The sequence below is a fragment of the Epinephelus fuscoguttatus genome, linkage group LG17, assembly GCF_011397635.1.
Source record: "Epinephelus fuscoguttatus linkage group LG17, E.fuscoguttatus.final_Chr_v1".
Classification (NCBI taxonomy): domain Eukaryota; kingdom Metazoa; phylum Chordata; class Actinopteri; order Perciformes; family Serranidae; genus Epinephelus; species Epinephelus fuscoguttatus.
Genome location: NC_064768.1, coordinates 11562002 through 11588096, shown reverse-complemented (window position 1 = coordinate 11588096; position 26095 = coordinate 11562002). Strand labels below are relative to the sequence as shown.

General features: G+C 39.3%; 1 protein-coding gene across 1 annotated transcript; it reads left to right on the top strand.

The window, feature by feature from the left end:
* Positions 1-1572: 1572 nt before the first annotated feature.
* LOC125904444 (chitin synthase chs-1-like) lies at positions 1573-12057 on the top strand. The gene is made up of 22 exons (XM_049601838.1): positions 1573-1610; positions 2824-2959; positions 3316-3504; positions 3633-4509; positions 4758-4941; positions 5121-5216; positions 5510-5671; positions 5761-5935; positions 6100-6201; positions 6324-6465; positions 6699-6899; positions 7009-7124; positions 7252-7420; positions 7570-7749; positions 7892-8170; positions 8289-8460; positions 8553-8590; positions 8698-8762; positions 8975-9085; positions 9172-9386; positions 9510-9603; positions 10709-12057. The coding sequence occupies exons 1-22, from the start codon at positions 1585-1587 to the stop codon at positions 10814-10816; spliced, it is 3837 nt and encodes a 1278-aa protein (XP_049457795.1). The 5' UTR covers positions 1573-1584; the 3' UTR covers positions 10817-12057.
* The last annotated feature ends 14038 nt before the right edge of the window (positions 12058-26095 follow it).

Sequence of the window (26095 nt, the reverse complement as noted above, 5' to 3'; positions counted from 1 at the left end):
GTTAAGTGTTCCCAGTTAGGTGTTCCAAGTTGGGATTGCTAAACTAATTATAAATGTCCTAATCACTCGTGCTGGCGTAATTAGCACAGGCACACATCTAACCAATTATCAAACCAAACTACGTTTGTTAAATGTGTGTTACGTAAGAATGCACATTACATAAGAATAATAATAGAAAGAATACCTGAATATGGTCATTCCCTGTTTTTTCGTACACACGCTAAAAATTCAACCCTTAAGTTCCCCTCTCACTCCAAACCTGAAAACACACCCCCAAACCCAAACAAATGGCCCACACAGAAAGTTGCATCCTGTGCAGTCCAAGCAGCATGGCTGAAATATGAAGCTAAAAACTACAGTTCATCTAATGGCCACTTGATGGTGGCTTCAAGAGTGAATATATCCCCATAGACCCTGTATGTCAAAATGCCAAACTTAACAGTAGAAATAAACATGTTTACAGCTTGGCATTCGTAACTGCATGGGGGTGAATTTTTATATACTCCAACAATTAAATGTCATAATAATTAAGGGCATGATTGCTTCAAGTGACAGGTTGTCTGCAGGGCATCACCACAGTCTGTGCGTCAGATTCATCTCTTGCTCCTCCACAGTTCCACCCTCTCATCCAAATATGGTCACTTCTGGCTCTGTAAAAAACAAGATGGCAACAGCCAAAATACGAGTCGACAAACCAATGTTTGATGTCACCGTGGCCATTGTTTTACTTGTACATGCATTCCTACGCTATTATCTTATTAGTCTATGATGTTGTTCCCTCCACTAATAGTAGAACTAAGTACATTTACTCAAGTACTGTTCCTTGTCAGTATAGTATTTTCTGCTGCTTTATACTTCAACCCCACTTATCGCAATCTCTAGTGATGTACTTTTTACATCACTACATGTATTTGCCAACCTTAGTTATTTTGCAGATTCAGATTAACAACACAAATAAAATACAACAAAATAAATAAATCTTAATGTAATAATATAGACTTATATAATTAGATTGTATGGTGGTCACGAGCCAACCATCAGATAAAGTATAATGTTGTTACAATCATCTCCACCTTTACTAGCTTCAACATAAAGTGATGTACATATTAATAATAATTAAAATCCAATAATATAATTAGAATACTCTGAAAAGGGTCACTCTGCCTAAGGAGTACTTCAATAGTGTATTCTTACAGCTTGGTATTGCTACTTCACTTCTTGTTTAGTGTTTCCTCCACCACTGCTCCCAACACACAACAGATACAAAAACAACGTATTTACTGCCCATGTGTGACTGCTGTAAGTTCAGTTTAATTGCCTTTGCTATTGTTGTATTAATTACTACTCATTGAAACTATGTGCCAATGTGCGTGAAACCTTAATTGAACCACACTGTACTGTACAGCATGTTTCGTGTGCTTGGCTCACCTGCAGCTGCATACTGTATCTAGGGGGTGTGGCTTTTTTAGATGAGGGTTTGCCTAGAAAAGGTACTGCACAGATGTTAGGAGTGCCTCAGGTGCTTAAATACTGGCATTCAACCAGAAGCATCCATTTGCAGCAACAGACAGGCAAGAAGGAAGGATGGAGGAAGAACGGGATGCGCCTAAGTAAGTACAAATATATATTTCAGTGGTAGAAGTTAATTTCCAGTTACCAAACTGTTTTCATTAAATTAGAAATGATGTGAACATAATACAATCTATCTATCTTCTTTAATTTAAAAAAATATAACTATAATAATTTATAACTACTTTACCCTTAGATGCATGACCTATCAATACCTACACTCTTCCATAAGTGGGGTCAAAAATGCCCCCAATTAGAATCAATGCGTTTTATGTGATAAACTTAAGCAATTTCTTTCATTTTGGTTTAAGATGATGATTTGTATTATATTTTGGTCAACAAAAGAATGATTTCATGTTTGACATGTTCACATGTTCATTTATCACTTTTTATTAACATTTTGACAACTAATGACATCATTGAATAATCAATAATAGTACAATAGGCTACCTAAGGGGTTCGATTTTATTATGAGGAAGTTATATCATAGTAGGTCTGCTTATCTCTATACGACAAATGCAGTAATGAACTACACACACACACACACACACACACACACACACTTACTAACATCATTGAATAATCAATAATAGCATAATGGGCTACCTAACATGCGCGTACACACGCGCACACACACAGTAATGGTAAGATTTTATTACAAGGAAGCTATAAATATCATAGTAAGGCTGCTTATCTCTACACAGCAAATGCAGTAATGTTAGCTAGCTGTTAATGTTAGCTAGCTAACATTACAGTACTAACATTACATAGTAGTTAGCTAACACTTGCTAACTACAAAGTAGGCTAATTTGATGTCAATAATACTATACTTTATCACACAAAAGTCATGGATGTGGAAAATAAGTTCATAGTAAGTAAGTGCGACAGTAAATGTATACCTGACAGTCACAGTTGATAAGAATCAAAGATCCCTAGGTCTAACCCTTGATATTCCATAGGAAATGCTTGGGGGTTTTGACCCCACTTATGGAAGAGTGGTGTAGTGATACAAAAACAACAATTTCTTAAAATGTATATAATGTTTTTTTTAATGCAAATGGCCTCATGTCAAAAACATGTCTTATGAGGAATACCTGGAATATGAAATGATAAAAACTTTTAATTCCATAGATATTGAAGAAAAACAACCCCTGGGGTCATTTCTGACCCCACTTGTGCATCTAAGGGTTAACATTTATTACTTTTATTATATATATATATATATATATGTGACATTTTGGTGTCTTTATTTAGGAGGCCATGGGATACCTGTCGAGAGGTTCCCATCATTGAAGATGAGCAGACGCCATGGAAGATGATCAAGCTACTAAAGATCATCACTCTGTGTATCGTCACTGTGTTTGTGTTTGGATTAGCGCTATGTAGCAAGGTTTGTTATTGCTCTATTATCATTATTATTATTATTTTTATTAGAATTTAAATTTATGATGTTTTGCATAGAGAAGAGCGTAGACAGATAAAACAACAACTTCTGAGAAAATTCTTGACCCCAAATAAATTTTGGTACATTAAGGACACAAAACTCAGAACCCAACAAGAACAAAAACCTTGAAAATGAAGGAGCATTGATTAATAATGACTACATGACTGAGCCCTCTTCAAAAACTGTTTCAGTTTGAGTATAAAAAGAAAAAAATTAAAGTCAGACTGTATGGAGTAGCTGCCCTTATATCACTGTATTAACTAACTGATTAAATAATTACCGCTTTTTTCACTCTGCTGCAGGCTTCATTCCTCCTCCTCATCACCTTGTCCAACGAAGGCACAAAAACCCTCCCAGATGAAATGAGACCTGTTGCTTTGCTTTGCATTGGCTGCATTCTCATCATTTCCAGTGTCTTCTTATTACTCAAAAGCTTATGGAAGGCATGCTACAAAACATCAAAGCTACCAAGAAAATCAACTATTGCCCTGGTAAGACAAGGGTTGACATTTCCAAACTACTTTTCATCTTTGACTGATGCCAAAAACAGTCTGGAAGGCATTCTTACTCTTTTGTTAACAGTGTTGTTAAATTTAATCATCTTGTGCTTCTTCTTCAGGTTCTGTTCTTCGAGTTTGTGGTGGCTATGGGAGCAGCGATCCTCACCATCGTGGCAATGCCACACTTGGACATTGCGACAAACGTGACAATACTGAATGGTATAGCTGTTGTCTCTGCACTCCTACAGGTGATCTGTCAATGCACCGCCAAAGAAAGGAACCGCTTCCTGGTGCCATCCATCACCGCCTTCCTCCTCCTTTTGCTCGGTTATATCCTGTTCCTCTTCTTATACATCACCAAGGACCCCACTGATGTCAAGATGGCCATTTGGGTGGGTCTGGCAGTTGGCGGGTGCTTCTTGGTTTCTTTTAACTGGTGGGAGAGCTACTTCAGACTGATCAGCGAGAACAGCAGAAACGTCATTCTCAAGAACCTGTGTAAAGACATAACAAAGTGCCAGAACATTCTGAACATTCTCTCCAGCCTGCTCAGGATCGCAGTGACTGCCGGTGTGCTCGGAGCTTACGTCCATCTGGACAAAATGGACTGGGCCATTGTGACCTCCATTCCAAGCCGTGAGACCAGAATTATAGCCATTATCATTGGGGTCCAGCTGATCTCCTCTGCACTCTGCCACTGGTTCTCTTTGGCAGCCTGCAAGATGCACGCCCTGCGACGGTCCTTCATCCTCCCTTTGTACCTGGCCTCTCTGGCCGTCATGGTTCTGTTCATCGTCCCCGTTATTGTTTACTATCAAGACTACAAATTAAGTCTGAATGGGACTTCAGTCAACTTCACAGGCTACTGCAATGAAGTTGTAGATGGAAGAAACCTAAGCTTGAACGGCAATGTGTTCCCTGAGCTGGTTTTGGATGTTACACACACCCTGTGCTTCCTGGACATGTCTAGGATAACCGACATTGGCTTACTGACAGGTAATAAAGTAGAGCCTGGTATAAGTTACAATGCATGTTGACATATATTACACTCAAAAATAAGGTTTTTGTAGGTCCTTGGGGCTGTGACGTATTTGTCATAAGATATTACCAATTGACCTTGTGTTGGTATTCTAGTATTTAGTGTTGTACTTTTATAAATACACTAAAAATGTCATCATATGGTAGAGACTGAAGTCCTTTGCAGTATCCAAAGCTCATGTAATGTGTTTGTAATCTTTCTTCAGGTTCAGCAGTATCCTGGTGGCTTGGTCTTGTGTTGGCAACTCTCCATCTGTGGTACCTCAACGTGTATCGTATTCAGAGGACCCAAGACCTTTTCATGAGGAGGCTGTATGAGGGAGCCTTCATTGAGCAGTCCCTGCTCCTCAACACCCGATTTGACATCCAGACCAAATCCAGGACAAAGACGTAAGTGTGTGTTTGTTCCTCACAAGAATCATTGAAAGCAAAGTTGTTTGTTCTTCAAAGTGTATTTAGACTCTAGTTGAAATTTTGGGCTGATTGGTTTAGGCTACAAAGTTGGAATTACATGGTCTCTTCTCCAAACAAGATGTGTTTCTTAAATCTGCAAATCTTGTCATGTTAAGTTTTAGACCATTTGAAACAGCAATGGTGTATCTGTGTGCAACAATGTGGCATGAAACCTACGATGAAATGATGAACATCATTATCTCAATATTCAGGTGAGTTTTTGTTGCAGTGATCATCCTCCAACTCCTCTAATTCTATTTCTGTTGTTCACCATTTTTTCTTTGATCAAATATAGTTGTGAACATTTGTTCTGCTAGAGATGGCATGCATTCAGTTTTTTGCTTTACACTTCAATATATTCTTCAACATGATTTGTAAAAAGAAAATGTGAGCCTTGCAATTTAGTTAAAGAAATACTACCTGAAGTGGAAAGAAAAACAAAGTTGCGTAATTTGCGTCAAAATCATAATCAAATTTCATTTTCATGTTTCTCTGGACACTGCAGACTGGACAAGTACAGACCAAAGATAGGGCCGAAATCCAAGGATTTCACTTTCGAAGCCCATGTCTACTTTGATGATGCATTCCTGGATGTTGAAGGGAGTCGGGGGCGTCACCTAAACCAATACGCAGAGACCCTTGTGGGAGTCCTTGCAGAAGTTTATGGGTAAGAACCGTGTTTACAGATAGTCTAAAGTTGCGGTGCATTTTAGTGTTAAGTATCACAAATTAGTCTCTCTCATTGTCTGTCTTCAGCATCTTCACAAACATTGATGAGAAGTTCTTCAGAAAGACGCAGCAGATCCCTGATCAGAAGGTTGTAAGGACACCGTATGGAGGTCGCCTGGTGCTCACCATGCCTCATGGTAACACCATCACGGTTCACTTTAAGGACAAAGAACTCATCCGTCACAAGAAAAGATGGTCTCAGGTAGGAAAATAATGACTTGTAGTTCCCAGAGGGTACATTTACATGTGCAGTTTTCAGTTCATGTTGGGTCACACTAAAACATTTTTGATGTTATGCCCAACAATGCTTAAAAACTCACAATGTGGTAAATATTAGTTTTGTTCATTCCTATTTCTATTTTCCAGATCATGTACCTCTACTATCTTCTTGGCTATAAACTTATGACCAAATATTACGAGCGCTGGCAGAAGGGAGAGAATGAGGCTGAGCTGAAAGCAGAGATCCAGGTGAGATAAGAGAAACATCTAAAACTTTTGTAGATTTGTTTTGATGAGCTCAAACAGGCATCCACAGTATTTCTAAATGAAACTTAAATGTAACTCACAAAAAACTGTGCCCACTCTAACAGAAAGAGAAGCACAACACCTACCTTCTGGCTTTAGACGGGGACACAGACTTCCAACCGGCTGCCGTGGTGCTGCTCATCGATCGCCTGAAAATGTACCCACGTGTCGGGGCAGCGTGTGGCAGGATTCACCCCACGGGATCAGGTTGGAACATTGTAAAATTTAAATAGAAAAGACGAAAAAAAAAAAAAAAAAAAAAAATATATATATATATATATATATATATATATATATATATATATCTATATATATATATTACCAACCAATCACATGAACAATTCTTTCTAAAATTCACCACTGTTTCTGAGAAAGAAACTGAACAGCACTGACCAGACATTTGTGTCAAGGTTTACAATACCTCTGTATTTCTTCTGCAGGTCCTGCAGTTTGGTTCCAGAAGTTTGAGTATGCTGTCAGTCATTGGCTGCAAAAGACAGCAGAGCACGTCATTGGCTGTGTGCTGTGCAGCCCCGGGTGCTTCAGTCTGTTCAGAGCGGAGGCACTGATGGACGACAACGTGATGAAGAGATACTCCACTACGTCCATTGAGGCGGGCCACTACATCCAGTATGATCAAGGTAACATGCTTATAGGACTTTTTGTCTCGTTCTTGGTCTTAGTGATATCTTTGAAAGTTGGCATCCCTCTCCTCCTCTCACAAATAAATATATTTTCTGCTTCCTGCAGGTGAGGACCGCTGGCTGTGTACTTTGCTGCTGAAGCAAGGATGGAGGGTGGAGTACAACGCAGCATCTGATGCTTACACCAACGCACCTGAGAACTTCAAAGAACTCTATAACCAGGTGAGAGCTGGAGCTTATCAACCCCTTTCCAATAATATTATGATGGCTGTGAAATACTCACGATGACTGGGCAAAATCTGAGCCAAAAAGCAAACCAATTCAACTAATGATTATTTGCAATTTTCAGCGTCGGCGATGGGGACCGTCCACAATGGCCAACGTGGTTGATCTGCTGGGTGCCACCAAGATAATTTCCAAGAGAAACCCGTCAATGTCCAAACCCTTCATGTTGTACCAGCTCTTTGCCATCACGTCAGCCGTCCTGGCCCCAGCCACAATCTGCCTTTTGATCGCAGGTTAGTGTTCTGTGTTTGGGGACATAACCTCTGTCCATGCAACCTTTCTTTGAAGTCAACTGGAATTCACTGGGCATGTGATTATCTCAAGAATGTTTTGATTAAATAAATGTAAAAATAAAATATGTGCTGCCTGTTGTGGCCTCCAGGTAGTTTGACCTTCGTTCTTGACGTCCATGCTGCCGGTGCCCTGGTCATGGCTGTGATACCTCCTCTCATCTACTTGGGTCTTTGCTTCAAACTCAAGTCAGACACTCAGATCACTATTGCAGCAGTCATGAGTGTCATATATTCATTCCTCATGTTGGTGGTGACAATGTCCATTATTGGTAAGTTAAATTCAAGTTGGTGTAACTGGCAAACACGTGAAGCTTTATGTGCAGTTCTTCAGTATTTATGGACTTCCTGTTAGTAGAACTTCTTAAAGCTGCTTTAATCCTAAAACTGCTTTATACCTTCATCTCTCTTTAGGTGCAATGGTGAAGGACAAAACCATCCTGACACCCAGCAGCATTTTTGTCATCGCCATGGCCATCATTTACATCGTCACTGCTCTAATGCATCCTCAGGAAATTCATCTGGTATTCTACGGCTTACTCTACATCCTCTGCGTCCCCAGTGCCTACCTCTTGCTTACCATTTACTCCATGGTCAACATGAATAACGTGTCTTGGGGTACACGGGAAGCGAAACCTGCCCCTGGAGCTGCTGCATCAGTGCCGGCTGCCACGCAAACAAAAACAGGGAAAGGTATATATCCAGTTGATGCTAAAAAAAGTGATTTTTTTTAAATGCCAGCTACAGTGTTACACTAGATCTGTCATATTGTTTGTGCTGACTGCACTGAAACGGTTCTTCATTCTTGCAGCAAAAAACTTCTTCCAGCAGCTCATCTCATGTATGAAATGCTGCAAAAAATCCAACCAGACATCTGGAGGCGGGCAGCCGGTTGTCAGCCAGGAGAACCTGATCCCAGAGCCCGGACAGCCTGAACCTCAGCCCCAAAACACTTTTGTAGGGATCCCAGAGGAAGAACAGAGGTACGTCTAGAAGGCGGAACATCAGTTAGAATGCAAGTGCCCTTATTACAAAGCGTGAGATGATTCTGATCATTTTTGTGATTGTGTTTTAGGCAAGCGGAGCCTGAACCTTTTAACTCTCCTATCCAATGTAAGTCCAAACTATTTGCAAAAGTCTACATCTTTTTTTCTTTTTTTTTGTCGGGGGACACAGATGTGATGTTATCTTATACCCTCCTTTCTTGCTCATCTCTCCAGGTTGGGTCACACAACTACAGAGTGTGTCCACTGACATGCAGCTGGTGGAGGACTCACTCATCCAGGTGTGTATGTCTTGTTTAATCAAGGTGGCATGATCAACCGCCTCTGAATCACACTGTCAAAATGGTGCTGACCATATTCAGTTTCCCAACACAGGTGAAAACTGGCCTTAACATGAAATTGATGCATTTGCAGTAGAATATTCTTTTGTTATGTGATGTGTCTAAACACGCACAAATAATACATTGTAAAGGGTTTCTGTGTTTCTCTGCAGGAGGAGGAGCAGTTCTTTAGGGAGCTACAGAAGAAGTACCTGGAACCTCTGCCCAACGACAAAGAGAAACAAAAAAAGATAGCTAATGACCTGAAAGACCTGAGAAACAAGGTAGGTGTGAGGAGCTGAACCATACCTGACAGAAAACTGCTGTGCAATCAATCTGGCATTAATCTTATTTTTCTCATTACACACAGATAAATTTTGCATTCTTCATCATCAATGCGCTGTGGCTGGTGGCGACATTTACCCTCCAGGTCTTCGAGGAGGACTTCGCCATCAAGATCCCTAAAGTTGACCTCAACCTCCAGCCCACAGGAGAAGACATACAAATCGATCCCATTGCCTTGATGTTCATTCTAGGATTTGCGACATCGGTTATAATCCAGTTCCTTGCAATGTTCTACCACAGGTGACCACTTGTATTAAATGTCTTTGTTTCTCCGCAACAGGGTTTTGATTTGAATGATGTTCATGTATCTGTTATGTTTTCTGTTTGAATGATATCTCACGTTCTTGTTCTGCTTTCATCCAGAATGTACACTCTGATCCATTATGTGGCTTTTCTGGACACAGAACGTAAAGAACCAAAACCTGAAAAGCAGGAAGAGTACATTTCAGGCAAAAAGGTATGTATAGCTTATGTACAGCTACTGTTGTTACATCAACTGCAACTCAGGCTTCTGATTCTATCAAGGTTATCATAGTTAAGTAAAACTAAACTAAAAGTAGGTGAGAATTTTTTTTTTTTTTTTTGTTAACCGAAATAAAAACAAAAATGGTTTTGTGTACTTGCAAAACCAACGGGCCTACTGCACCCAGGCCCAGGGGCCCAAAGTGTAAGGGAGGCACTCTGGCTCTCACCTGCACAATGTCTTTCAAATTAACACACACACTGACCAAGAAGAGACTCAAAATGACCACAGGTACAAAATAACTATAAGTACAGGGAAAACAATCATGAAGAGACACAAAACAACAAAAAAGATGCATTATGCCTATGCAAAACAAGACAAAAAAGGGCTAAAAAAAAAATTACATAGTGTGTATGTCTTGCTCCTATGTTGGACATGTGGGGGGACCTTTTGCATAGCTGTGCCCAGGGGCATTGTCTGATAATCTGCCCCTGTTCACAAAGTGTTGTGTATGTATTGTAAAAAACCTATCCTAAACTTCTAAAATCTTGCCCACAATAAATACCCACTACTACCCACAACTTACCATGTTTAAACAATAAAAAATAATCTGAAATGAGCAAACCCACTCTGGAAACTAACTGAAACTAAACTGAATTGAAAACAAAATAAAAAAAAACGAACAAGAAAATAAAAACGGATAAATTGAGTTAGAACTAACAATACTTTGTCTAAGCACAAAAGTTGGTGAGGAAACTTGGAGATGAAGCTTGGTGAGGTTGTACACAGTATTATAAACAACATTTTAACACCATGATGTGTCTAATAGCACTCATTGTTTGTCTAATTGATACCTATAGCCATAAAGGGCATCATGAGTGGGATCGCTATGCAAGATGCCAATAACAGAAAAGAACATGTAATTGCCTTACAAATAGTTTCCTTTAATTATTAATACCAGCAGAGACTGAATGTACTGACATGAGTCCAACCGCTCCCTCCCGCTGCTGTGGTTAGAGATACTTTATAGTCACCTGCCAGAAGTGCTCCAGGTGTGGTGGCATTTATGTGAATAGATGTTCCTTTCATCTCTTCCCAGGTCAACTCTGTCTCCAGCACCGACTCCAACCCTGATGAGAATTCTGAGTCTGAGGAAAGTGATGATGAAATTTACTCCAGAGATCCTAATGAAGGGACCATGGTGTAAACGCAGACTCTGTGCACGAGCACTCCTTAGCACTTTTAAACTTCCACTATATGTGAGATGTTACAAAAAATGTCTTTATAATGTGCAGTATATTATTTATGATTACATCTAGTTAAGTGCAATTTATTTATGAAAGAAATGTAGTGATTGAATTTGTCACAAAGTGGTTTGTAGAAAAAAATGCATAATTTAATGAAATAGTGTGAGAAAAAGAATTCAGGAACAAAACAAGAACACAGCCTCTAAAAACTGTTTGTGTGTGGGAGTATGTGTGTTGTGTGCAAATGAAAGCATCAGACAACATCAGGTCAGTAAATGTAACACTGTTATTGAAGTTTTGTTAGTTTTATGTTAGCTTGCTGCCTCTGTGTTAATTGCATTGTAATGTGAAGAGGAATGAATGAAGTTTAGACCCAGTATGGGCAACGTGAAGAGGAACAGAACTGTCTGTGTCCACTGTTACAAAATAATGAAGTTCTTTTTATGGTGAACAAACTCAGGGAAATGATCACTTTTACTCTGAAAATCAGGGAAGTTTTAAATCAGGGAATATTTCTTAGAAATGCCAAAGAGATTACCTGATCATCTGTTTTAGAGCCAAAAATCCTGAGCTGTATGATCAGGACAGCACACACAGTATAACATTCATTTATTTATTTTTGCTGTGGTCACTGGTCGTTATCTTTATCAAGTATATTTGCACATGATCTGTATGTTTTACACTGTGTTTAAAACACCCTGAATCCCAAACCTTTGAATAAAAATTTAGAAATTTAGCTTTTACTTTTTTATTGGAATTTTATTGCACTAAAATAGTAATAAGCCTCCAGGCAGTCATAAAGTAAAAAGAAAATAAATTGTGTGAGGTTTTTTGTATGCGTGTGTGTCAGTTGCATGTAATTCTGGTTAAAATGTCTGGATGGTGACAAAAAAACTCCTCTTGAAGTTGCTCTCTAATGGTTTAAAATATAAAAAAGCTGCTGGTGATGTGATGTGTATCAGAGGAGGCACATCGCCATCAAAACTGTAACAAACTTTATCCAGTATCAGGTCATGATCTTTGTTTGTATTTATTTTTGAATGAAGTAGGAAAAAAGTTTACTTACTAAAGTAAATTTATATTCAGTGCTGTATAATTTCACCTTTTTGTACAATGAAATGAGTTGAATGTTAGAGGCTGTTTTATTTCAGTTGTATTTTGTTCTTGTTCTTGAATAAAGCACTGATGAAAGTTTTTTTTATCTGATGGCTCTTTAAATGTGAATATTTTTAGGCAACTTGGCTGTTATTATTCTACAAGTGCTGTTTCTGCAGCACTTGTAGAATAATAACATTTCATATTTTACACATGAAAGAGAAAAGACAGAGCAATAAATTGTTTGTTATATATGTTTAAAGCTCTAATGCACTCTGCTCCTCTCACTTGGAATAACCTTCAGAAAGAGTCGACACTATGTGAATTGGTCTCTCTGCCTGATTTTAAAGCTCTCATAACAGCAAGGATGAATAAATCGTCGGTTCTTGTCATTTTGCGTAGGTGTTCCAATATTTCTTACTGTGTAGCTTTCGTTTTTTTTTCATGTTTTGGCTGTAACTTGTTTGTATGCTGCTGTCTTGGCCAGGTCTCCCTTGGAAAAAGGGGATTGTTGATTTCAGCGGGACTTACCTGGTTAAAAATGGGCTAAATTAAAAAAAAAGAAAAGAAAGAAAGCTGTAGAAACCCTGGAAAAAACATATATTTTTGTTCTTTTTTTATTGTGAAAATGTGTCATTTTACAGTAAGACTGTCTCTTAAACTACAGTGCTTCAGTCCTTCCAGTCTCTTTGCTCTCACCATCTTTATGTAAATACTCCTGGCTGTATGACTTGTAGGGCTGGAATAAGATTAGATGATTATATAAGAAATGACGTGACTTCCCACTTCACCCAGTCCAGCCACCTCAGGGCAAATATTATCTTTAATCACTCTAAAAGAACAAAAAAAAATTCCAGTTAAAGATCAACAATAACAGGTGGAGCTGCCGTGCTGTATGACTGTGTAGGACTACGCCTAGAAATATTTGTGTAGTCATAATTTAGCGCATCGCTATTAAAATGAATGATGCATTTAGTTTTGTTGTACTGCACATACACACCCATCTGTACTTGTCTGAACATGTTTGGTTTTACAATGTGAATTTAGAAAGAGTTTATTTACAAAATGTATGACAAAAATAAAGGTTATTATTTCAAACCTAGAAGTCATGTAGTGAAAAGGCAGAAAACATTTTATATATTCTGTTTATTTTTACATTTTAGAGAAGTAATCAAATGTAAGATTTAGTAAAATAGTGAAAGATAAACAGATTAAATGCAGTAGGATGGAGTGCAAACAGTTGGACTGCACGGTTTCTGGTCATGTAGTCTCGCCACCAGACAATCAGAGATCTTCGCCTTCTGATAGTCTGGGGACACTCCTTTCTAAAGTGTGTTTAACACACTGGCGAAAACGACCAGCAACAAAGCAATGCCTCTTGCATTTTTTAAAAGGACACGCCTTCTCGGAAATATGTGCTCCCTCTTTTCTCATCCGCAAGGAAACAAACACACAGAGAGCTTGAAAATGGATGCCGAGAGATTTAACTCTGTTTTATCAAACGTGTGCTCATCCGTGAAGAAAATATTTTTTCCAGCGGATGTCTTAGTTACAACATTATTGAGCTAACTGGAGTAGTTTCATGTCGTATCTGACAACGGGAGGCTTTTAACAGATGATGTCCTGATGTTAGCTTTGCTGCTGCTGTTAGCTGTCCCTGTCAGCTGATGCTTTCTAGATATCGTGATTTCCCAAAACTGAATAAATACCACACATAGCAACACAAAACTGCTTTGCTAGCTCAATCATGTAACTAAGATATCCTCTGGAAAAGATATTTTTTTCACGGACCGTTTAATGAGTTATTACCTATTACAGACACCGCTAACGGCTAAGAAATAGTAATGTTTGTTCAGTCATTGTGTTTATAGACTTTACAAACATCGAATTAGTCTAAATGGTGATACAGTGATGTGAAAAAAAAAATCTAGTAGGACTATGTTTATGAGCACAAGAGTTCAGCGAGCCACTGAAGGACCGCCCTGCGGATTTACTATTGGTTCTGCAACGTAGGGAGTTTTTTTAAACTCTGAAATTGTATCCGCCCATCTAAACACAAAATTAGGGAGAAAGTCATCAGTCTTTAGTTAAACAAAGCGTCTAAAGACTGACTTGTGAGACTACTGGTCATGTAAAGTATATACAAACATTTATAGTTTAGCATTTTGTTTTGCAAGATACAAAAATTAGGCATTTGATTTTAATCTTCAGAATCAAAATTAAAGGGGACCTATTATCCTTTTCCCTTTTTTCTGTCATAATTTTACAATGTCAGGTGTTCATATTAAACATTAAACAATATTAATGTGTGTAAACTAATCCTTGTGAGCAAAAACCTCAGGTTCCAGACCACTCTGAATACTCTGTTTCCTATGTCCACCAAGTTGAGGTCAGCACATGAAGGATTTCTTTATATGGTCATCTGCTCCAGGCACGCTACTGCAAGTGTTTACATTACTTACAGTGCTACAAGTAGCTACTTGCTAACGTCAGGGAAACATGTAATCTTGGATGCTGATGTTGCTCATGTTGCCCTGATTTTGGATTATATTTCTGCTGGAACATGTCCAGTTGTGTTTAGAAGCTTTTGATGTGGATATTTTACACTAAAAAGTGCCGCGTTATTCCCTTACGCTGGAATTCCACTGGATGTGTGTCCATTGCGGAACGGCAGCGCTGGTTATCCGCTGCGTGCTCCGCCGTCCGTCAATACCTACTGGCTGCATTTGCTGTGCGGAGCGGTGCAGCTCTGCCGAAAGACATCTCGGTGCACTGCCGTGATTAATATCTCCTCGTGTGTGTCTCCTCGGTGAAATGACGTCTGAAAACCTCTGACCTGTTGACTTCAGGCCTGCCTCTAGCCATTATGTAGTTTTCAAGGTGTAGCGCGGGGAAATATGATCCGCCGTGAACACTGTGTATTTTATTTTGAAAATTAACCAGATGTTTGATTTTGTTTCTGTGCACGACTTCCTGCCCCGCACGATCTGCTCTGTGCTAAATTGCTGTGCTGTCCTACGGCGTCCGGCAAAAATAGAAGTCCTGCGTATCTGTTGCGGAGGGCTCCGGAGTGCCGGAGCTGAGACGGAGCTGGAACGCAGCAAAGCCGCAGCCGGTGGAAGCACACACATTGACTAGAATTGAATCCTATCAGCTCCACTGCCGTGCCGGAGCGGAAACGCAACCAACAGCATCTGGTGGAAATAGGCCGTTACAGTCATTCGCTGGCTGCAAGTACACAGCCAGCGTACAGGTAGCTGCATGCTAATGTCAGTGAAAGATTTTATTGGTGATTTTTCACAGCAGAAAGTGACACTATACTCAGTTACAGTAATTCCCCAGCTGCAATGACAGTGCAGAAACACAGAGATATGGAAGAGCTGGACACTCTGGCCAATCAGAGTAGACTTGAGCTTTTTCAGGGGAAGGCCTGAAAGAGACAGGTGCTAAAATGGAGTGTCTCAGACAGAGGGTGAATACAGGTGTTCCAGCACAAACAGTATGAGGAAAGTAAATCGTTTTCGACCATTAAAGCATGTGAACATGTTCTCGTACAAACCCAAAATACAAATATGAAGCTGGAAATGAGCCTAATAGCTCACCTTTTATTATTTTCTGTAAATGGCTCAACACACAACAACAGATGATAAAATTTAAAGCATGAGATCTTTAACATCAATGAAAAAACTAAAGCTAATACTAATAAAACTAATAACATAAAGTGCTAGAAAGTTAATTTGTTGTAATTTGTTCCACTGATTTTTACCTTTGCACCAATCTGGTTTTTGCACTAGCAGGCCTGGACATGCACGGTTCTCCTCATGATGGTTGGTAGTTATGAAAGCAAAGTGCTGGCAGAGAGTTTTGATCTTTTCACAGTTCCACTTTCACTTTTACATAAGTTCATAAAGGGTTAAAAAGCTGTAATTAAGGGCTTTATCAATGGTAAATAAAATCCCTTATTCTGCTGTTGAGATCTGTTTCAAGCCTTGTATTAGAAGGACACACCATCTGGCTAGTGCGTCCTCCCCCAGAATAACTTGCTTCGTTTTTTCTATTAATTTAATTATTAAGTGGACAGTTTTACTAAAATCCATTTATTAAAAAACACAACATTTATAACTACTTACTTTGTGGATTTTTGGTTTCAGAAGTAACTCATAAACTACATCTCACCTATGTTAAATTAAGCACTGTAAGGACCTTGACCTTTTGGGGCTTACTATCAAACACTTGAGTGAGTTCCTGAAACACCTGGAAACCTGTTTGGTGTGTTTGTTTTTGAGATGAAAGGTCAAACCCTTCTTAGCTGCTAAATACTCCCCTGTGTTCACCAGCTAGTCTCTAACTATGTCTGTCTGCTATTTGGTGCTGAGCATGGTAGTAAATGCACCTGCACTTCTACAGTGCCTTTCTGATCTTTCGACCACTCAAAGTGCTTTGCACTTAATGTCACATTCACCCATACTCACACTGGTTTGGCCGAGGCTATCGTGCAAGGCACTACATGCTACTCAGCGTAAACATTCACACCAACTCACACCCCAATGGCACAACCATTGGGAGGCTTTTGAGATTCAGTATCTTGTCTAGGGATACTTTGATAAGTGGACTTCAGGGGCTAGGGATTGAACCACGATTTTCCGATTAGTGGACGACCCACTCTATCTCCTGAGCCACAGCTGCATCTAATATAGAAAAGCTTTTTAGTTTTTCATTGTTGTTGTTGCTGCTGCTGAAAATGGTGTGAGCAGCAAGAGTGAAACAAAACAGTAAAGTTGCGAGCTACACACCTGAACAATGAGTTCACTAGTCAAGTCAAATAATTTATTAAGCTTGATTTGAAATCAGGGGCTGTACACATGCTGCATTTTAAGGGCGTGGAGACAGGTTGCGTCTGAGGTTGCTAAGTGACCATAACCAGCACTGTATCATAGCCTACTTACCAGAAATCCTGAGTGCAGGGCTGATCTTCTTCCAGGTGCTGTTTAGTAAGTCTACTCAGCCAAAAATATTGTCTGTGGGACAGATGTAAAGCTCTGGGTAGCCCTGCACTAAAATGATCAACTTCTCCATATTTATCACAGACTGATACTTACGGAACAAGGGAAAGATATCTGCTGGCTGTGATTGGTTGTTTCTCATCACATGGCACGCGTTAGAAGTTGAACTCTGCTTATCTTGGTAATAGCCAGCTGCGCATCTACATTGAAAACAATGAATTTTAGGAAGCAACAAATGCGGCATGTGTACGGCTAATCTTCTTTTCAGAAGGAGGGCAACGATAACGAACAAGTTTTGTGGATTAAAAAACTACACTGGACTCCTTGTCAGCATGAGGGTCAGTAAGTACTGTCTGTATTTTCATTCTAAAGTGGCCATTTCCTAACACTGAGGGCGGCTATGAGCTGAAATGCGTCCGTTCGACTGCTGCTGTGCAATCCTCTGTATTAAAAAGTATTATACTTATTAGTGAGTGCTGTCGGGTTTTTCTGCTTTGCTGTAATTTTTTGGACCAGCACCCAATTACACTTTGAGACTTTTGAGTGAGCACAACGAGTTTGCTGAAGACTTATCTCCATACACAACAGTACTAGCCAGCCAGCAGTGACCTCCCCAAGATGGCAGCGACGTTGACGCACAGCAGCCACAGGAATGAGTCATCTATGAGTCACCATCTATCTATGGTTGGACCCATCCACCATCACTCTCCCCCACCCTACCTAGACTTCTTACCCCTTTAACTTACGTTGTTGTCCAGCCATATTTTCCCCTGATGCTGCTAGGCACTGTTATCAGCTGTGTATCATGCTGACGTAAAAGGACAGATTTTTTCATCAGCGACTGAAACCGGAATTCACTGCCCAAGCACCAGTATTAACTGTCAGACACTGCTCTGGGTCAACAGGATCTAAATCTATTTGCATCAAAATCTTTATTGAATAAGTGTTACAGCTGTTGCAAATTTGCATTGCTGCTGATATGAATAGTTTTGATTCAACATAAAGTTGCAGGCAACTTGACGCGTGTGGTTCCAGCCAACACTTTGTGTTTCTGTTTCAAAATAAAACCCTTGTTGTTTTAATTGTGGAACTACGGTACTCATAGCAGCAGGCAGCTCTTTAGCAGCGCAGCAGCAGCAATGCTGTCTGTGTGAACACTGCATGCATGCAAGCTGCAGCAGTTCAGCAAGGTACCTGTCATGTGCTGCTCATGCTCATGATCATCTTCCTGCTCCCATGTTCCACTTTGGTCTTGAACCAGCCTGGCCAACATGACCTAAATGTGTCAGGAGCCAGCCTAGATGGTTCAGCCTTTCCTTGCCAAATCTGTGGTTGCTAATTGGCTGGTTTGTTACTGTCCTACTTCTGCTGACAGTGATGAGTTAATGACAGGATAAGGATCTATGCATAGCAACAAGAATGTAAAACATCTCAGCATGGTAATGAACACCAGGCACAACAACACAACAGATTAAGTTCAATAATTAAAGGCGCTGTATGTGACTCTGGAGGAAGATGGTTGATTGTTAAGTCCCATTTGCAGGTTGTCAAATGCAGATGCTTTGGGTTGGTAGTAGGGGTGTAAATCACCAGCTTCATCACGATACGATATTATATCGATTTGTTTGGATGACAATATGATTTTTGCCGATATCACAAAGTCTGTCACGATACGATTTTGATTCAGTTAGATTCAGGAGCCTGCGATCGATATGACGCGATATCATATGCCCATCTAACACAATCATTTACATCAACTCACAAAAACAACTAGAATATGATTTGACCATTTTATTTCTGAGCTCTGTTTGTTGTTTGAGCGGAGGCGCGCTTGCCCAGAAATGGTGACACAGACGTGCTATGTGAATTTCAAAATAAATGTGTAAGTTTAAGATGACGACATGGATCGATGTTTTCAATTTGCATCGATATAATCAGATTGTTAATCAATGAATCGATGTATCGATGTGGATCGATGTATCGTTACACCCCTAGTTGGTAGTCAGACTGCACCACCAACTCCAAGCATCAGTGATTGATGACCTGGAATTGAGACTCAACATTCAGCCATCCTTGATTGTTTGCAGTCAGTGGCATGGTACACACCTGGGCCCCATGCACATTGCTTTGTGGTTTTTGCTCCCTTCTTCTCTTGTTTTTACAGCCCAACAACTGTACAGCACATTTTCACTCATCCGCGCGCTACACTCTCTGTTTTTGTGACTTCTTTTGATTACTCTTTAGTTAATAAATCACTTAATTGTTAGTTACCCCTGAGCCTGTGACACATCACTTAGTACTGGCCATGTTACATGCTTTCCGGTGAGACAAAGACAAATTATGTCGTTATGTGGATATTCAGGGAACAGCAGAAACAGCTGATCAGTGATGTGAATTAAATGTTCGCTACATCAGAACTCTGTAAAGATGTTTCCATATTCCATTTAGTTCCTAACTCTTCTTCAACAAAGGCAAAAGTCCACCTCAAGCAGGTGTAAAAGCTTTTTCTCGCAACTTTTAATCGAATGTTGACGTTTCCATACAGCTCTCCTAATGCCATACATAAAGATATACCAGGAAATTTCAATTAGTAGCTCGGGCTATTATCTGCGTAAAGCACTGAACTCAACAGGCTTATATTTGGAACAGGTGTCTATATGGGACAGACTTTTCATTTCCTTTACACAAAACTGTTGCTCAGCCAATGGGAAATACTTTAAAATTGTTATCAAAATTAGGCTTTAAATAACATATCAATTGTATGCGTGTTATGGCATTTGTTTCATGGCATCCAAGGATAACTGCACCCAGCATACTGACACAACACCACTTTATCCTGTTAAAACAATATTCATAACTTGAATTGATTTTTATGAAAAACACTTTTGATTCTATTGATCGGTGGACCCCTATGGACTAGAAGAATATGAATAACTTAGCAGGTAATTGAGGAAGGGACACATAGGCCCAATCCCAATTCCTATCTTAACCCTCAATCTTAACCCTCAGTCTCAAAAATCTGCGCTCCTGCGAAGTGCTAGTGCTGTCCCGATTCTCAGAGTGTTGAGTTGAGGGCCAAGATAAGGGCTGTATGGCCCTCACTTTTAAGATTTTCCAGGACCACCCTTGGCAGTAAGTGCTATCCCAGAATCCTTTGCGTATGATCTGCCAAGCTCAGCTGAACCCAGCCGAGTACAGACGATTCAGTTAATGCAAGATGGCTGCGACAAGTGTAAGGCAGCATAGTTATAAATGTGAGTATTTTCCTCGTTAATAGTTGTTTTAAAATTATGATAACCATTGCATTATCTTAGTTTAACATCATTTTATGGACTATAATATAATATATATAATGTCTAGCGTAACACACATATTTTTGGTCGCGGGCAACGGCTTGCCTGCCCCGCCACACGTAACCCCAGTTCTCTGATAACCGAGTATGCTGTCATTCAGTTACAAAAGTCATTTTTCTCAGTGATAATGTAGTTGTTAAGTTGTTTTAATATACGTGAAATGTTTGTAAGATGACCGGACGGTGTCATCTCCTGTAGCCGTAGAGTAACTTATGCAGCTGGTAACGTTACAGCTGCAGGTTAACGTTAGTGATCGTATTATGTGGTGACTTTCCGCTGAATAAGTTACGTCGGTTGTTGTGGTTATTTGGTTGAATATCAACTTATAACACAAAGAGTGAAATGTTAACGCGGATGAAAGTCACCAGGTAACACTTGTGTGACTGTGTAAACAGCCTCACCAGTTCTGCTGGATGTTACAGTACAGACTACAGTATTCATTGTGATAATACTTGCAATACTACATGAAACTAAACGAATAACTTAACGAATATCTGACAGTTAGCCCTAAAAAATAAAAGTAATGTTGTTATCTCTGTTCCATTTCAGGGCCACCACACAAAACACAAGCCCTGATTCATTTCAGGGCCACCAATGAAGACAAGTTCACAAAAAGCAAGCAGGCTCCAAAAAAACTATGGGAGTGAGTCATTTGTAACTTGTGAACTGTTCATATTCATAACATAATCCTCGTAACTCGTCACAACGGCAACTGTTCCCCTAGTGATCAAGCATTCTGTTTCAATATGAAATCAGCACAGCTGCAGATGGCAGCAGATTATTGTTTGGTAACTGCACATTTGTTTTGGAGCTGCCCCTATACTGTCACTTTTTGGAAAGATTTTGTCGAGTATATTCGTTGCAACTTGTATGTTCTATTTTCACTACTGTACAAAGATGTGATGTTTGGATTTTATGATGTCAGCATTTCAAAACAAAAACAATTCTATATCATTAATCTATTTATTATCTCAGCGAAATTCCATATTCATTAGAAAAAATTTTGTAACAGAAAACCCTTGTTCAAAATTTTTATGAATGAAATGCAGCAATACTTGGAAACCATTCAGCACTCCACAAACTCCAAAGCTATAAAGACTCTGAAAATATGTAAACAATTTAATTGTTTGAGCTGCTGAACTTTTTATTTATTTATTTGTTTATTTTATTTATTTTTCTTTTCTCTTAACCTTGGCATATTTGTTCTGTTCATGTCTGTCACTGCTTGTTTTGTACAAGAACTGAAATAAAGCGTTGGGAAAAAAAACTCATCACGTCTTTTTATCGTCGACTACTGATGACATATATTTCTTCTTCTTTGAACTGACAGACTGGACGGAGTATTGGCGTATTGCTGCCTCCGACAGTCTTAAGACGTATTTGCCTTTGAGGGGTGTCCCATTTTAAAGTCACAAGATAGCCCTTAACACTTGGTTTTGAGGGCTAGTGAGATTGAGGGTTGATCTTGAGAATTAAGACTGAGGGTTAAGTTAGGAATTGGGATTGGGCCATATTCTGACTTTTTGACTGCTTCAGAGGGAGGGAGTCACCACATCTTTTTTGGGCAGGACAGTAAATTTGAATGAATTACAGTCTGCTTTGGTGATCATGGTTTCAGTAAAATGAAATGAACTGATCTAAGGATGTGTAGCATCTCCATATTGACAAAAGTTTAAACATTTTATTTGTATGTGCAATCTAAACAGCTAACAAGTGGGTAGTCAACAGTCATCCAAAGAACTGCTTGGCAACCAGACCAGGCCTCTAATTGAGACAGATGTGTCATTTGTCAAAATGTGTAGCTGGGCATTTAATTGGGACTGGGCTTTTAATTTAAGTTTTACGGTATTTCACTGCCGAAAATATGTTCTTTTCATAAAGCTGGGCTGTCTATGTAGTGGAAAGATGCAATTTTTATTTAAAATTGGTACCACATGATCAAAAAAATAAATAAAAAAAATAGAGGGAAAGGGCTCTGGCATTCGCTTTTGCTCAAGAGGTGGAAAACCTACAACTACTAGTATACACTGCACCCCCCTAAACCAATAAACCCTCCTGCTGATGGGTGAAATAATGCAAGCTTGACTGTTTTTCCACAGGAAACAGTATATTGGCTGGCTGATTACAAACTATCTCGAATTACAGTTGAACAGTAAGCTAAAACCTGCTTCTGAAGACCTTTTAGGCGAGAAATAGGCAATGCAGTATCAGAATCTTGGTTCATATTTGATCAGCACTACCTAGTTTTACAGTTTGATCTGAGTATTTTAAGCTTCCATTTTCAATATACGGGAAACACTATGGAGTTCTTGTTCACAAATTCTCACATTATAGTCAAACAGTGCACTAAAATATATTTTAGGTGAAAAATAAGCAGTATCGAAACAGAATCTTGGTTTATATTTGGTCATCACTGCCTTGATTTACAGTTGATTGAAGTTTGATCTGAGTTGAAGAGACCAAGACAGAGGTGGGTCTCTTTTCTACTTTTTGTGTCCATGGTGGCAGACATGCAAAAATGCAAGTACTACAATCCATACTTTGAGCACTGTATTTGAGTTGAGAGATGAGCAGGTAGGTCTGGGCGCTGGTAAGACGAAGGACACTTTACTAAAGGTCATTTACAGTACATGTACTACCTACTGTTATGATACAAAGTTTACCTTTTAAAATGCGCATTAGAATATGTTTATGGAAACACGGCTATTGCTGCCATAACAATGCAGCATGACTGGAAATTACTTTTAATGCTGAATTCCCAAAATAGATTCGTAGGACTGTGAATGGCACTTTATGCTGAGTGATTACATGGTTTGTAATGACTTTCATAATGCAGCATCATAAAAGTAATGACTGGAAGACGTAAATGCACCTTGGAAAAGTGTTTGGGTGGTTAAGACATAAAGGTGGGGCTAACCTGAAGTATGCCCTTAAAAAGGCTATGGCAAGCCCTGCCTGCAACTCTAACAACAGAAAACAAATACTTCAATTTAATCAGCATTTTCCTAGTGAACAAGCAGTGTGGTGCAGAGGGGCTGTGCTCTGCTTTTAAAGGGCTACATTTTAAAAGCTCAATGCCTCTTTAAATTTACCTTATTTTACAGCTGACATAGGTGGCTGCCACTTTGATGACTTGGTCTTAGTGGCATAGCTGATTTTTTTGGACTAATCCCTCACTGAAAAAATGAGAGCTGCTTTAACTATCTGTGTCTGAAAGGTACCACGTCTTCAGAACTAAAAGCTTATTGAATTCCCCACACATCCAGTTTATCATAGGAGTCTCAGACTGTCATGTGAATGTAACAGTTCTTCAATGCCATCTTGTGGTGTGTCACTGATTAAACACACAAGTAACAGTTGAAAGATCTTATAGGATATTTCTAAAGCTGTGACTTGAACCTGTGTGCAAGCTTCTGAAAAACAGAGACGACAGATGGCTAAAAGATGACATGTTTAGTTGAGACTGAAGGTGGGAAACAGCTAAATTACAATGGCATGGATCCTATTTCTATTTAATTTTGGAACTGAAATTAAAACATAACTGAACACCAGTGAAGAACCAAATTTAATCATCTTCTATCCTGTCAGATATAAAATGCTGGATGTATCAAAATCTTCTCAACCTAAATGAAGACAAATTGGAAATAATGCTCTTCGGTTCATCAAAGTCCATCCCTATTTTACACAACCATCTTAGTCTCTTAACTACAAATGTCAACCTGCAGTCAAAAACTTCAGTCAGTATGTTTACATGCACAGTTTAATTCCACTTTTAATCGGAATGAATGGCCATTCCGATTAAAAGTGGTCATGTAAACGGTCATTCCGATTGAAAATTAAATCCTATTAAAAGGGGTGGTTTATTCCGTTTGTCATTCCGAATGAAAGAATTTTGTGTGCATGTATACACTCATTCCTCTTTAAGTTCATTCCGGTCTTTCTGCGCATGCTCGTTTCCTTGCCATTCTGGCGCAATGACGTATATAGCGCGCATAGCAACGGGCTGCATAGCAACAGGCTGAGATAGAGCAGACTTGTTGCACTCACCGGTTTCCATTTGCCACAGCACGGTCTTCCATCTCCCTTCTTCGACCTTCTACCTCCCTTCTCCTCCTCAACAGACGAAGCATTAGCAGAACAAGGTTGTTGTCGTACTGCTGCTTCAAGAATATAAGCAAAACAAGCCCGAAAAATGCACTAAGAACGGCATCGTCAAACATCTTGTTATCCGGAGCGAGGACTATACAATGTTTTCTTCCGGTAAATGTAAACACGTAACATCCACTCCGCCCCCTATCCAATCAGAAACCTTCCCTGCCCCAAACCTTGCGTGGACCTGAACAAAGGCGATTGAACTGATCTCCTGTGTAAACCCTCATTCGGAATGAATATTTCCCATGTAAACTACCTGGAAAGTCTTTAATTCCGAATGATTTCATTCAGATTTATTTCATTCCGAATGAGAAGCTATCATGTAACCGTAGCCAGTGTGATATTTGACAGTGACCTTTTCATTGAAAAACAAATTACAGACGGTGCCAAGTCATGCCTCTATCAATTAAGGAGCATCTCAAAGATCAAGTCTTCTCTCTCTTGGCCTGATCTTGAGGTGATCATCTATGCCTTTGTTTCTTCTCAGTTAGATTACTGCAACTCATTGTATTCAGAGTTGAGCCAAAAAGCTATCTTGTGCCTTCAGCCGTTGCAAAATGCAGCTGCTTTGCTTTTCACACATACTAGAAAGCATGCACTGTTTTATTTTCAACACATTTCATTTGATTATTATGATTGTTACTATCTTATATTGTCTTTGGGTATTCCATTCTTTTATGTTTGTATTATTTCAATTGTTTGATTTTATTTCCCTCAGCACAGTCCTCAGGGCAATTAATTGCCAACATCACTTATATGTTTGATTGTTAGTATTTATCTTTATTTTTGGGGCTCTTCTTTCTTTTATGTCATTTACTTTCTCTTTTTCTTAAATTGCCTAGTTTTATTTGCATAAGTCCTGAAATGCTTTTAACCATGAAAAGGTGGTGGAGGTGGTTCACATTGGTTCAACCATGTAAAGATTTTATGCATGAATCTTTGTAGTTTTCTAACCGGTAGGAAGGTGTTGAAAGGTTTTCTGAGGACAGAAATGTTGGGCAAGGTTTATGGGAAGGGGAGAGGTTGTCTGAGTTGTGTAGGCCTTTATTATATTGCGACTTGTAGTCTGTATAATTATAGTAGATCATAAATCATGACGTAATTGAAGTAAATTAAAGTAGGTGTAAAGTTCAAAGAGATTTTCAGTGAACACTTCCACTGTTATCGTCAAGAGCTGGGACCTGATATGATGTAGAAAAAAAGAGTAATCCTTTGCCATTTTGTTTTAATTATTTGTGTATTTAGTGTCTGTCTCACAACAAGATCCATATTCCAGCTGTTGTGGAGATTTCTATTGCATTACATAACCTTCCTTTTTGGATGAAGTGTGCCCTGTTTCCTAAGATTAACAGAGGCTCTAATTTCCTTACTTCTGCTCCTGAAGGACATATGGATGGATATGGAATCTATCATGACAGCAGCCCCGGACATGGAGAGAACTCTGCTCTGCACTTTGCAGGCGACACCACCATCAGGAGGACGGTGCGCAGAAAACAACCTACTACTAAACTTCAGCGAAGCCAACGAGCTGATCAAAAAACGAGGCAAAGACACACACCCTTGTCTACAACAGTGAACAGTTCCAGTTTTTTAGGAATCTGCATCACTGAAAAACACTGTTTCAGAGCTTGGGTGT

Coding starts and splice junctions, on each gene's coding strand:
- LOC125904444 (XM_049601838.1), top strand. CDS start 1,585: ATGGAGGAAGAACGGGATGCGCCTAA. Junction 6,202..6,323: donor AGCTGAAAGCAGAGATCCAG/GTGAGATAAGAG, acceptor CCACTCTAACAG/AAAGAGAAGCACAACACCTA. Junction 6,466..6,698: donor GATTCACCCCACGGGATCAG/GTTGGAACATTG, acceptor TTTCTTCTGCAG/GTCCTGCAGTTTGGTTCCAG.